Genomic DNA, 13,189 nt, shown 5'->3' with positions numbered 1-13,189 from the left:
TTTAAAATTTTTACATTTATTTTTCAAAAAATTTAAATTTTGTTTTAAATGTTTAATTAAATTGTATTTTAATTAATTTTGAACATGTAATTGATTTTTATTTAACTGGTGTGTAATTGTGTTTTTTAGGGGATTCCTATTCATGCTTATGGGGATTCCGTACGTAAATGGAATCCCCATCAGCATTATGGGGATTCCTCTTTTTGATTGGTTGGGCCGGTCCACGTGATCCCTGGGACGCTTGTGAAACGCCTGCGCTCCTGGGATATGTGGGCCTTTACGCAGGCGTACGCATAGAGGCCCAGGAGCGCGAGTGTCCAAACCTCCGGGAACATCAGGTAGGGTTGTACTTCGTTTGCGGTTTGGAGGCATTTGCCTGCAGGAAGCCTCCGGCCCATTGTTTTATCAATAATTGTTTGTATTTTGGATGCAGATCAGCAGTTCTGATCATTTCCCTGGCATGAGAAAGTATTCAGTTCAAGGTTAAATGGACTCTGGTTTCCTACCAGTATCCACTAGATGTTGATTAAATAGGAACGTTGTTCCATTCCTAACGTCCTATGCTGTAGAAATGGGAAGAGGGATTATAGTATTAGCTGTGTGTCCATTTATTTTCTTTTCTGACAGTTCCATATTACTTCTTATAAAAAGGTTACATCACATTATTTTCAACACGCTGGGATGTTATGACTGTGAATTAGGTTAAAGCTGTTAAGGTCTGAACAGATATAAAGCTGTTTCTGCTCACAGCAGAATTGGCTTGGTCCAATTTCGAAGGAGGCGGGTATCCGCCCCGCACTGGGACCCGCCTACATGAGGCGGGAAGGGATTAGTGCCAATTAACTGCCTGTTAACAGGTAGTTAACAGGCAGTTTTAAGCCTAATCCTTATTTTTAAGCTTGAACTGTGGGATTCCCGACGGCTCCAAACCACGCCAAGTTGGAGGAGTCGGGTTGAAGGGCTTGGAGGGGTCGAGATGTCGGTGTTCAGGTGAGTGATGTGTGCATGAGTGCAAAGGTAAATGTGTTTGGTGTGTCTAAAGTGATTAAATAAGTTTTACATATCTTTTCTTACCTTTTCAGCCTTCCTTCCTTTAGGTCTCGGGAGTCCCTCATCTCACCGGCACAGAAAGCAGAATGGCTGCGATCTGTCAAAAGTGACAGCCTGCAGCTTTCTGTGCAGGAGAGATTTCTAACCGAGTCTGTGGAGAAGGACTCAGGTTAGAAGTAAGACTGTCAGTGTTTGACAGCTTCAAACAGCTGTGAAACACTGATATTTCATCTGTCAGAACGTCTTGACAGATGAAATTTCAGTCTGTGACGTTGCCAGGTGGCCCTTAATTGGCCTGCTGAGCCCACTGAGCGGGCTCAACAAGGTCAATCAAGTTAAAATGGCGTGGATTGGCCGCATCTCGATGGAGCCAGGACCACAACCCCGAAAGTTGTAGTCCCGCCTCCAACCCGACGTCTGAATGAAAATCCAGCCCGAGCAGGAAGGCAACTGGTGTGGGCCTGGGCTCCTGACAGCTTGGGTCTAATTAGGGGGAGGGGGTGCAGCAGCTAGTGAATGGGGGCAAATTCTTGGGCTAGAGGGTGCAGTGGCTGCTGAGAGTTTAGGGTTCTGGTGGGATGCGGAGACAAGTAGGCAGTTGAGGCCCAACTGAGCAAGGGGTGCAACAGACATTGGGGGCTCAGAGGTCCATGAAGGATTAAGAAAGCAGCACTTGATGGGCTCAGGATCCTGGTGGGTGCAACGACCGGTAGTGTCTCAGGACAATGGCTGGTGAGGGAGGCTGCACCAGCTGTTGGAAACTTGGGATTCAATGGCCAGTAGATTTTCTACAAGGCTTTCCTATCTCGGAAAGCCATGTATTAGTATTTGCTGTTTAAATAAAACATGCTTTTATGCTTCCCCCATCTGCCAGCTGAAAATGATCTGCAGCATGCCTTCTGTGGTCCAGGGCATATCTCTTCCTTGACTGGTGCCCGCACTTACTGCATAATGCAACATGTGGCCCTTGATGGCTCTCTTCCCCATGCCACGCCATGTCATGCACCACCTCCCACCCAAGGACAGAAGAAAGAAAGAGAATGCAAAAGAGGAGAGAAGTAGAAAAGATGAGAGAGAGAGAGAGAGAGTATGTGAATGGGAGAGAGTGCTGCAGGACTGAAAATCGAGATAAAGAATCAAAAGAGGAGAAAAGGAGAATAACAGCAACGCAGAAGACAATTGAGAAAACTTATCCTCTGACTGACTGCAAGCAATGCCATGGGTATCAGCTCATGTACATTGAAAGCCATGTGTCTGGTACGCATCTGTAGCACCGCATTGAAAGTTTCATCCCCAAAATGTCACATGTTTCTGTTGTGTATGTACCTTTAAGGGAATAACTGGTCTTAGACTGCAGTACCGGCAGTGACCACCCCTGTATAAAAGGCCCTAGCAGGCTTCTGTAGTTTCAGTTTCCAGGTTGTCTCCATTCAGTAAAGACTTGTTATAATCAACTCCTGCAGTCCGTGTCTCAATTATACACGGACATAATACTGGCGACAAGTAAGAAATGAACTTACCTGCAACTCGGCAGCACCTCAGACGACGTTACTGAAGGTCGGAGCCAGAAGAAAGAAAAAAAAAATTCCAAAAAACTCGAGAAACGGGCGTCGACCGTGGGCAACCGCCCTCCAAATCATCGAATTGAAAAATTGCAGGAGAGACTGTCAAGAGCCAGGCTTGGTTCTCCAGTCTGTGGTTTCCCAGCTAATCAGGCTGGTGGCAGGTAGTGCACTGATCCTTCCTGGGCTGCGGCGGGCTAGAGCTCGATCGGGTGGCTCTGCAACGGGGCCGGGCAGCGAGTCGGGAAACAAAGAGAGGGTGGAGCACACAGGGCGCGGCCGGTGCTTCGAAGCCGGGCAGCGTTCGGACCCAAGAAGAGGGAGGGAAGTGTCCCAGAGGGTCCGCTCCACGACGGGAACGGTTCTTCAATTAACGGAGCAAATATTGAAGCGCGATAGAAAAATAAAAATACCGCGGAGAGCGGCGTTGGCAGCAGTGATCGGGGAGGCGCGAAGACCATAGGGCGTCGCCATTACAGGATAGTAAAATAAATATAATCACCAGCAACAGCGTTAGCAGTGGCGGGAAAGCGCGGGAGGTGCCATCTTAACTCGGCGGGGAAGAAGGAAAAGCGCGGGAGGCGCCATCTTAGATTTTCAAGATGCCAAAGACTGGCGATATCACTGCCTTCGATAATGCAATAGAGGACTGGACCACGTATGTGGAAAGAGTCGAGGTATATTGCGAGGCAGACGAAATAGCCGATGAGAAAAAGGCATCGGTATTGCTAAATTTAATGGGCGCAAGAACGTACGGCCTATTGTGGGACCTGATTACTCCAGCCAAACCGAAGGCGAAGAGTTTTAACGAAATTGTTGCTATCCTACAGGAACACCTAAATCCTACACCGCTGCTGATAACAGAGAGATTTAAATTCCACAGAAGAAATCAGCATAAAAATGAGAGCAATGCTGATTACCTTACGGAACAACGCAAGCTATCAAAGCACTGCCAGTTCGGAGCAGGACTGGCAGATACCTTACGGGACAAATTTGTCTGTGGACTCCTGAGTGAAGGAACCCAGAAGAGGTTACTCTCAGAGAAAGAGCTGACGCTAGATAAGGCTTTCAGCGTGGCAGTATCGTACGAAGCAGCAGCAAGGGGAGCTGCGGAAATACAACAAAAGCCACAGGAATACGGCACCCACGAAATGACATGGGGATTTGCAAAATGTTATCGCTGCGGCAGAACAAACCATGACCAGAAGGACTGCTGGTCCAAGGACAAAATATGCAGGCAATGCGGAAAGATGGGACACATTGCACGAGTTTGCAGGTCTGGGAAGAAGACCAACGGCTACAAAGGAACCGTATAGGAAAGTACAAAAGATGACGGACAGTAGTTCCGAAGACCAGATGAGCAATAGTGAATCCGGGAACAAGAGACTAAGCTGTCTCAAACTTCACAAAATAATCGCAAAAGAGGATCACCGAACCATTTGGGTCACCCTCACGATAGCAGGGTCCCAAGTCAAAATGGAATTGGATACAGGATCAGCTCTAACCGTCATGAATCGACGAGACTACGAGCGGCTACTCTCACACATACCCTTGAGAGAGACATCCATTGTCTTGAGGACGTATACGGGGCAAAAAGTATACCCCAGAGGAAAAATAAGGGTGCCTGTTGAATACAACGGCAAGAAAATACGGAAATTGTATCTCTACATTCTGCAAGATGGTGGACCACCGTTATTGGGACGTGAATGGATCAGAAAGATAAGTTTAGACTGGCACTCCATTCGGGCACTGACAGTGGCTGGTAAAAAGGATGACGACGTCATTCCTGGACGATTGTCAACAATCTTAGCTGACGCCAAAGAGGTATTTCAACAAGAACTGGGCACTCTTAAAGGCGTAACCGCCTCGATAAAAATAGAGGAGAATGCAATTCCCAAGTTTTTCAAAGCAAGACCCCGGTACCATATGCAATTCGCCCAGCCGTCGAGGCAGAGTTGGAGAATGCAGGCGTGTTATCGAAGGTAGACTGGAGTGAGTGGGCGACACCCATCGTTCCTGTCATGAAAAAAACGTTAAACAATAAGTCTGAGGAGCCAAGGAAGGTTCGCATCTGTGGGGATTTCAAGGTGACGGTGAACCCAGTCCTTCACACAGTACAATATCCCTCTTCCAAGGATAGAAGACATCTTCGCCTCACTGTCTGGAGGGAAGCGTTTTACAAAAATTGACCTTGCACAAGCATATTTGCAGATGGAGGTTGAAGAGTCCTCTAGGAAGTATCTCACGATAAACACTCACAAAGGTCTTTACCAGTATAATCGACTGGTATTCGGAGTAGCATCAGCTCCGGCGATATGGCAAAGAGCGATGGAACAAGTCCTGCAAGGGATTCCGGGGACTCAGTGTTACTTGGACGACATCCTAGTGACAGGTGAAGATGACAGTGAACACCTTGCCAACCTAGAGCAGGTGCTCACTAGACTACGTGAACATGGGCTACGAGCCAATCGCCCCAAGTGCGAGTTTTTTAAGAAACAGATATCGTATTGCGGCCTCGTGATTGATGAAGAGGGGTTGCATAAGTCCCCTGACAAAATTGAAGCGGTAGTTAAGGCCCCAGCGCCTGAAAATGTGTCGCAACTGAGGTCATTCCTCAGATTGGTGAATTACTACCATAAGTTTTTGCCGAATTTGTCCACAATTCTGCATCCACTGAACGCCCTACTACGAACTGGAGTAGCATGAAAATGGAGCGATGAATGCAAGCGGGCCTTTCAGAAGAGTAAGGACCTAATCACTTCCAAGAGAAGTATTGGCTCACTACAACCCATCACTACCGATAAGACTGGCGTGTGATGCGTCTCCCTACGGCATTGGGGCGGTACTGTCACATAAATTCCTTGATGGTTCAGAGAGGCCGATAGCTTTTGCGTCACGCTCGTTAACTTCAGCCGAGCGTAACTACGCCCAGATTGACAGAGAGGCCCTCAGCCTGGTGTGGGGGGTGAAGAAGTTCAATCACTACCTGCACGGTCAGAAATTTACTCTACTAACTGATCATCAACCTCTCATCTCCATTTTCAACCCTCAGAAGGGCGTACCGATAATGACGGCACAGCGGCTACAGAGGTGGCCCCTTTTCCTAGGGGCTCACCAATATGACATCGAGTACAAAGGAACTAAACAGCATGGGAATGCTGATGGATTGTCGCGCCTACCATTGCCGATGGTGGAAGAAGAACTGGCAGTGGATCCAGTGGAGTTATTCCACTCGACTACAGTCGAATGTCTCCCTGTGACGAATGCAAACATAGAAAAGGAAACACGAAATGACCCGACACTCTCCTGGGTCTATGATTTAATGGTGAAGGGATGGCCAGCACATGGCGAACCACTGCTGCCAGCATTCTCGCCGAGAAGAGAACAGCTGTCAGTGTGCCGAGGAACCTTGATGTGTGGATCCAGAGTAGTAATTCCACCCAAATTGAAGGATAGAGTGCTCAATGAGCTTCATGAGGGTCATCTGGGAGGGGTAAAAATGAAGAACTTAGCCAGAGCGTTTGTGTGGTGGCCGGGAATCGATAGAGAAATCGAAGAGATGACCAAGTGCTGTACAGGATGCCAGAAGGTCCAAAACGCCCCACCACAAGCCCCTCTACATCCATGGGAGTGGCCCTCATCTCCATGGCAAAGGGTGCACATTGATTTTGCTGGTCCCTTTATGGACTCGATGTTTTTAATTGCAGTGGATGCACATTCAAAGTGGCCAGAGGTAATAAAAATGTCCTCAAGCACCACAGAAAAAACTATCACAGTCTTACGAGCCATATTCGCCAGGAATGGGCTGCCTGAACAGATTTGCTCTGACAATGGACCACAGTTTGTGTCTGAAGAGTTCCGGAGGTTCTTAAAGAACAATGGTGTTAAGCATTACACATCCGCCACTAATGGATTGGCCGAGAGGTTTGTTCAAACATTCAAGAAGGCTATTAAGGCAATGTGTAATAAAGATATACCCCTACAACACAAGTGGATAACTTCTTGTTTGCCTACCGGAATGCGACACATGCGGTTACCAACCAAACTCCAGCCATGATGTTCTTCAATCTAAGACTACGATGCCGCTTGGATTTGGTTAAGCCAAACATCAGAAGAGATGTGGAGAACAGGCAGTTTCAGAATATGAATGAAAGGCCGACCAGGAGTTTTAAGATAGGTCAACCAGTTTTGGCCCGGGACTACCGCACAGAGAAATGGCAGCCAGGAACGATCTGTACACGGCAAGGATCTCTAATGTATACCGTGGACGTTGGAGAGAGCATTGTAAGACGCCATGCTGACCAGATTCTAGAGTCACTGGAAAACGTCAACTCCACACCACGATCTGATACACCTGGCGATGAAACCGAAGTACCAATTGCATCAACCGCAGAATCGGTGATATTGGAAGCAGACGAACCAAACAACGACATTGATCCCGACTCAACCTTGCCAGAAGAACCTGATACCCCAAAGAGGCGTTATCCAGACAGAATCAGGAAGCCTCCTCAAAGACTGAACTTATAATTGCTTAACTTCAACCAATGTATCTAGCAACCATAATTGTAATTAGTTATTATTTAGTTGTTAAATGAATGTTATGTACTGTTTATCTAAAAGGGGAGGAATTGTTGTGTATGTACCTTTTTAAGGGAATAACTGGTCTCAGACTGCAGTACCGGCAGTGACCACCCCTGTATAAAAGGCCCTAGCAGGCTTCTGTAGTTTCAGTTTCCAGGTTGTCTCCATTCAGTAAAGACTTGTTATAATCAACTCCTGCAGTCAGTGTCTCAATTATACACGGACATAATAGTTTCTAGGACCAAAATTTGTGATTGGTTTAATTAGCTACTTCTCGGGTAAGTTATTAATCTCGTTTTTTTGGTTGACTAAATGAGAAATAATCAAAGGTAGCAATGAGGGGTGAGTAACCAGCAGAAAATTGAGCAATTGGATCCTTCCATTTGTTTTGCCAAAGCTACCGTTCACAAAGCAGCAACTACCACAAAACCAACCAATCAGAAGGCTGCTTTTGGCTGCCCCCTTTCAGTCAGGTCAAAGTGCAGAGATAAATATAGAAAATGCTGGAGAAACTCAGCAGGTCAGGCAGCATCTGTGAAGAGAGAAACCGAGTTAACGTTTCAGGTCGATGACCTTTCGTCAGAACTGGAAAAAAGCAGGGTTTTTTCCAGTTGTGGAAAAAGCAACTTTTTTCCAGTTCTGACAAAAGGTCATCGACCTGAAACGTTAACTCTGTTTCTCTCTCCGCAGATGCTGCCTGACCTGCTGAGTATTTCCAGCATTTTGTGTTTTCATTTCAGATTTCCAGCATCTGCAGTATTTTCTTTGTGTTGTTGTAGAGATAAATATAACCTGAACAGAAAAATATGACACAAATCTGAAAAAAAAAACCTTATTCATAGAATTGGCTATTTACTGTTAAAAGATGTGTACTCCTGTACTTCTATTTGGAGCCTTGGGCTTGAATTGAAAATTTCATTTGGGCTTTGGTTGCTTTGAATTTCTGTCTGATATTTGTGGAAGAAAAAGAGAGATCTATTCTGAGTTGTAGTTTTCAACCATGTCCTGTGTAACTACAATACTCAAAGTGTGGCATGACAATCCGTGTTACTTGAGAATCAAATAGACTGGGGAGTTCTATCCCCTGTGGACAAATTTGATGCATGTGAGAGAGCTACTCATCAGAAGCGTTGTAATTTTCACCTTGCTCCTGTGGAACTACAATATCTAAAGAGCACCAGAATAATCTGCATCTCTTGGCAACTCGGCATAAAATTTACAAATTGACAGGTAGGAGTGGTGGAAAAAATGTCAGAACTAAAAGAGATCAGAGAGGATGTTTATGATGTGCTTTGATGTTGACCATGGAATTTGGGCAGGATTTTCATTCAGGAGTCGGGTTGGAGGCGGGACTACAACTTTCGGGGTTGTAGACCCGCCTCCATCGAGATGCGGCCAATCCACGCGATTTTAACTTGATTGACCTTGTTGAGCCCGCCCAGCGGGCTCAGCAGGCCAATTAAGGGCCACCTGGCAACAGGTGACGTCACAGACTGAAATTTCATCTGTCAAGACGTTCTGACAGATGAAATATCAGTGTTTCACAGCTGTTTGAAGCTGTCAAACACTGACAGTCTTACTTCTAACCTGAGTCCTTCTCCACAGACTTGGTTAGAAATCTCTTCTGCACAGAAAGCTGAAGGCTGTCACTTTTGACAGATCGCAGCCATTTTGCTTTCTGTGCCGGTGAGATGAGGGACTCCCGAGACCTAAAGGAAGGAAGGCTGAAAAGGTAAGAAAAGATATGTAAAACTTATTTAATCACTTTAGACACACCAAACACACTTACCTTTGCACTCATGCACACATCACTCACCTGAACACCGATATCTTGACCCCTCCAAGTCCTTCAACCCGACGGCCCGCCTTCTCTAACTTGGCGTGGTTTGGAGCTGTCGGGAATCCCACACTTCAACCTTAAAAATAGGGATTAGGCTAAAAAATTGCCTGTTAACCACCTGTTAACAGGAAGTTAATTGGCACTAATCCCTTCCCTCCTCGGGGAGGTGGGTCCCAGTGCGGGGCGGGTACCCGCCTCCTTTGAAACTGGCATGGAAGCAGGTTTGGGTGCGGGATGGGGTCGAGACCCCCGATTTCGGGATTTTAACCCCCCGCACGCCTCCAATCCCGACTCCACGGCCCAATGAAAATCCTGCCCTTTTGTGTCTAGAATCATTCAGTCAACAAGTCCAGACATTGACGAATGACCTCTTGTTCAGGTGCTTGTTGGTGCAATTTTGACAGTGGGCGAGATCACTATGGGAAGAAAGGGGTTCGGGGGTTGGGGGGGTAGTGAAGTACTTTTTATGATCGTGTAAACACTGAGAAATGGGAGGAAAGTTTTTAGGGAATAGGGAAGAAGAACCAAATATATGAGCTATTTACATCTTAAGCAAATACTGCAAATTCACCATGGGAGGTAGAACAAAGAAATAAATATTTGATATTAGAAATAAGAAGGAACTTGCATTTGTGCAGCATCTTCTCACATCCTTAGGGTGTCTCAAAGTACTTCGCATTCAGTGAAGTAGTTTTGAAGTATGTGGTTGTGTATGCAATGTGGCAGCCAATATATTCACTGAAAGATCTCAAAAACACAAATTTGATTTTGGCAGTGCTGATTAGGGAGGAGTATGAGCCAGGAAACTGAGAACTCTCTGTTCCTCTTTGTACATTCGCATGAGATGATTTTGTCTCATCACAAAGATGGAACTTCTGACAGTGCAGCACTCTCTTACTATTACACCAAAGTGTTAGCCTAGATTACATGCTCATGTCCTGGGGTGGGGCTTGAACACACAACCTTCTAACTCCGGCATGAGTGCAACCAACCGAGCCAAGCTGATGCTTAACAGGAAATTTGAGGTTGTGGAAAGTGGATTCCTGGTGGTGGATGGCGACAGGTTGAGCCACTAGTCAAGAAATTGCTTTAGTAATTCCTTGCGGAAGAGCAGCTGGAAGGAATTCCACGGACGATCTAATAGTGACTTTAAAAACTCCTTCATTAATTATTTTGAACCTGCATCCCATCGTTGTCGCTTTCGTAACTTAAATATTCAATGGAATTTGCACCATATTTAATATTCAGCCTTTTCTTTTGTTTCTGTGGATTGCTGGTCATTTATATTCTGGTTTTAAATGTCATCTGGGCAATATAAGATATTGGCAGATGTTTACCACTTGCCAAAGGTAAATTCCTTCAGAAAATCGGATTGTTGTGTCCACCGTAACAGTTTTTAGTCATTTTTGTTGCCTGAGTCATCTTCAACAGCTTTGTACACTTTTTAAAATGTAAGCTTTATCCCTTCACTTAAATCTTTTTGATAATCTAATGATTCCAGTGTGAATTTAGATCACCACTACCACATCTTTCATTTAGTGCCATCACAGGATGTTAATATTTTATGGATTTTTTTCTGAATTCAGCCAACCAGATTACCAACTTGTCTCTTCTACCCTCCTCAACCTACAGCAGATGAAATCTATTTTCTTAAAACAAGATATTTCCATCTAATTCAGCAGGTCAGACTATTGGCTATCTAAACTAATTACTAGAAAAATAGACATCAGGTCATTTCTTGCCAAATTGCATTATTGATAGAGCGTCCTAGACTCCACTTTGTCAAATATTAATTCCATGAACTTCTATCAACTTCAGCCTTATTGGCAAAGTAAGTAGTGGAGCTAGGAGCAGAAAGTTGCAATGGGACACTGATGGATTAAATGAGTGGGCAAAACTGTGGCAGATGGAGTTCAATGTAGGGCAGTGCGAAGCCATCCACCTTGGAGTTAAGAAAGGTAGATCAGAGCACTTTCTAAATGGTGAGAAGGTAGGAACTGTAGTGGAGCAGCGAGATTTAGGGGTCCATGTACAGAAATCGCTAAAACTAGTGGACAGATATAAAAAATAATTAAAATGGCTAATGGAATGATAGCCTCCATCTCAAGGGAGCTGGAATACAAAGAGGTGGAAGTTATGCTGCAGTTGTATAAAGCTCTGGTTAGACCACATGTGGAGTAACTGCATTCAGTTCTGGGCACCGCACCTCAGGAAGGCTATATTGGCCTCGGAAGGGGTGGAGCGCAGATTTACCAGAATGATACTGGGGCTCAAAGGGTTAAATTATGAGGACAGGCTGCAAGGCTAGGCATGTATTCCCTCGAGTATGGAAGATTAAGGGGTGATATAATTGAGGTGTTTAAGATGATTAAAGGAGCTGATAGGGTAGATAGAGAGGAACTATTCCCCCAGTGGGGGGAGTCCAGAACAAGGAGGTATAACTTGAAAATTTGAGCTAGGCCGTTCCGGGATGATGTCAGGAAGCATTTCTTCACACAAAGGGCAGTGGCAATCTGGAACACTCTCCCCAAAAAGTTGTTGAGGCTGGGGGGGGGTCAATTGAAAATTTCAAAACTGAGATTGATAGATTTTTGTTTGGCAAGGGTGTTGAGGGTTATGGAACCAAGGCAGGTAGATGGAGTTAAAATATAGAGCAGCCATGATCTAATTGAATTGTGGATCAGGCTTGAGGGGCTAAATGGCTTACTGTTGTTCCTATGTTCCTTATTCTGTGTGATACGTGTGTGCTCTTGTGCAAGAATCCAGCGCACGTTGTTAGCTTTACTGAATTTATAGCTTATTTTGGTTCAAGTAAATGCTGCCATGTTCCTTAAGTGTCTAAAGTGTTACTTTTCGAACACCTTTTTAATGTTATTGAAAACCATCTAATTTTGTTTGGCAACAGTAGAAATACTCCGTGTGAATACATTGACCCTCTGTGTCATGTTCTAAAGAGTCACTGAGCTCCTTTGGTCTCTTTTGAAGATCGGCTTCTTTTACATAGTCACAGCAACAAAGCACAGCAGCCTTGGCTCACTAACTGGAGACCATGCCACTGCATGTCAAGAAGCCACAGAGGTCACCTGATCATAGTCTGTTGCGTCTCCGCACAAGGCAAAGATGCCATCATTACCCAGCTGCCTGTCATATAAATTGGCAATTACAGCGGCAGCAGCAATGTGGAGATCTGTAAATAGAGTGTTACCTCTCAATCCTGATGAGAGATGTGAGAAGAAAATGAGACCGTACAAGCTTGTTGCAAAGCAGCTGACAAGGTTCGCCCCCAAATGCTGAAACACCATGATGAAAGCACACGAGGGTTGCTAATGAACTCGTGAGGATAGAATAATGTGGAATATGATCACTAATTTCCCTTTCTTCTCTTGTATTCTCTTGCAGAGCTCTGCTCATTCCAGTTTGGGAACTGGTTATTTTGTAAGTATACATGCAAATTTGCAATCGCCGTACATTTTTTGCTTTTAAGCCATTATCCATTTCAGTTGCTCGGCATTGAGACAGGTACAAGTGAAAGAATTGTAATGGTCCTTGGGGACTACTACAGTAAATTTAATGTCGCTGCATTGGTAACTTGAGGGTCATGCAAGGATGCAAGACTTCCATTGCCTAATGAGGAAGGAATTGCAATTATATTGTCATTGTATTAACTTGCTGCTCCCCATTGGGAAGCCAGTGGCAAACAACATTGAAACTGTCAATGTCATTTCTGGAATGAAATCTCATTAACATGCAGAGTATATTGTAGTGGATCTCCAAGTCTGTTCTTGTTATTCAGACTATTTGTTATTCAGCAGACATTTTTAAAAAGAAACATATGCTACTAAGATAGTTTAGAAAGCTGATGATGCGGAGTTGATTAAAAGGACTATAGCGGTACTAAGGGGTAAATTTTGCACAGGCGTGGAGCTTTGCTTGACGGGTATGAGCCAGAGAAAATGTATCAACACATATGAGACAGGGTGTGTAAATTCCTTTAGTGCTCAGCAGTCTTCTGTATGTGCTTAATAATTCCGACCTGAAGTAAGACAACAAATTATGCGCGAAAGAGGCCAGATTTCACAATTGGCCAACTGGACGTTGACACAATTTTGTGCCGAATTTGTTTTGGAAATTGTTACATCTCTTATGTAAAGATGCT

General features: G+C 44.8%; 1 protein-coding gene across 9 annotated transcripts in view; it reads left to right on the top strand.

Moving 5' to 3' along the window:
* The window catches only part of auts2a (activator of transcription and developmental regulator AUTS2 a), a 1,321,624-nt gene that overhangs the window by 633,512 nt on the left and 674,923 nt on the right, over positions 1-13,189 (top strand). For 8 of the 9 annotated variants that reach the window (XM_085964474.1, XM_085964473.1, XM_085964478.1 and 5 more), the window contains one exon: positions 12,433-12,468. The exons of the other annotated variant lie outside the window; for it this stretch is intronic. In XM_085964474.1, the coding sequence (XP_085820600.1) occupies positions 12,433-12,468 (36 nt within the window). The remainder of the gene's footprint in view (positions 1-12,432; positions 12,469-13,189) is intronic. 9 annotated transcript variants of the gene reach the window in all.

This window comes from Somniosus microcephalus, chromosome 22 (assembly GCF_052327205.1).
Source record: "Somniosus microcephalus isolate GS21.2 chromosome 22, FLI_Smic_1.0, whole genome shotgun sequence".
In the NCBI taxonomy this organism is placed as follows: domain Eukaryota; kingdom Metazoa; phylum Chordata; class Chondrichthyes; order Squaliformes; family Somniosidae; genus Somniosus; species Somniosus microcephalus.
The sequence above is the reverse complement of the archived record's forward strand: the minus strand, read 5'-3'. Positions and strand labels throughout refer to the sequence as shown.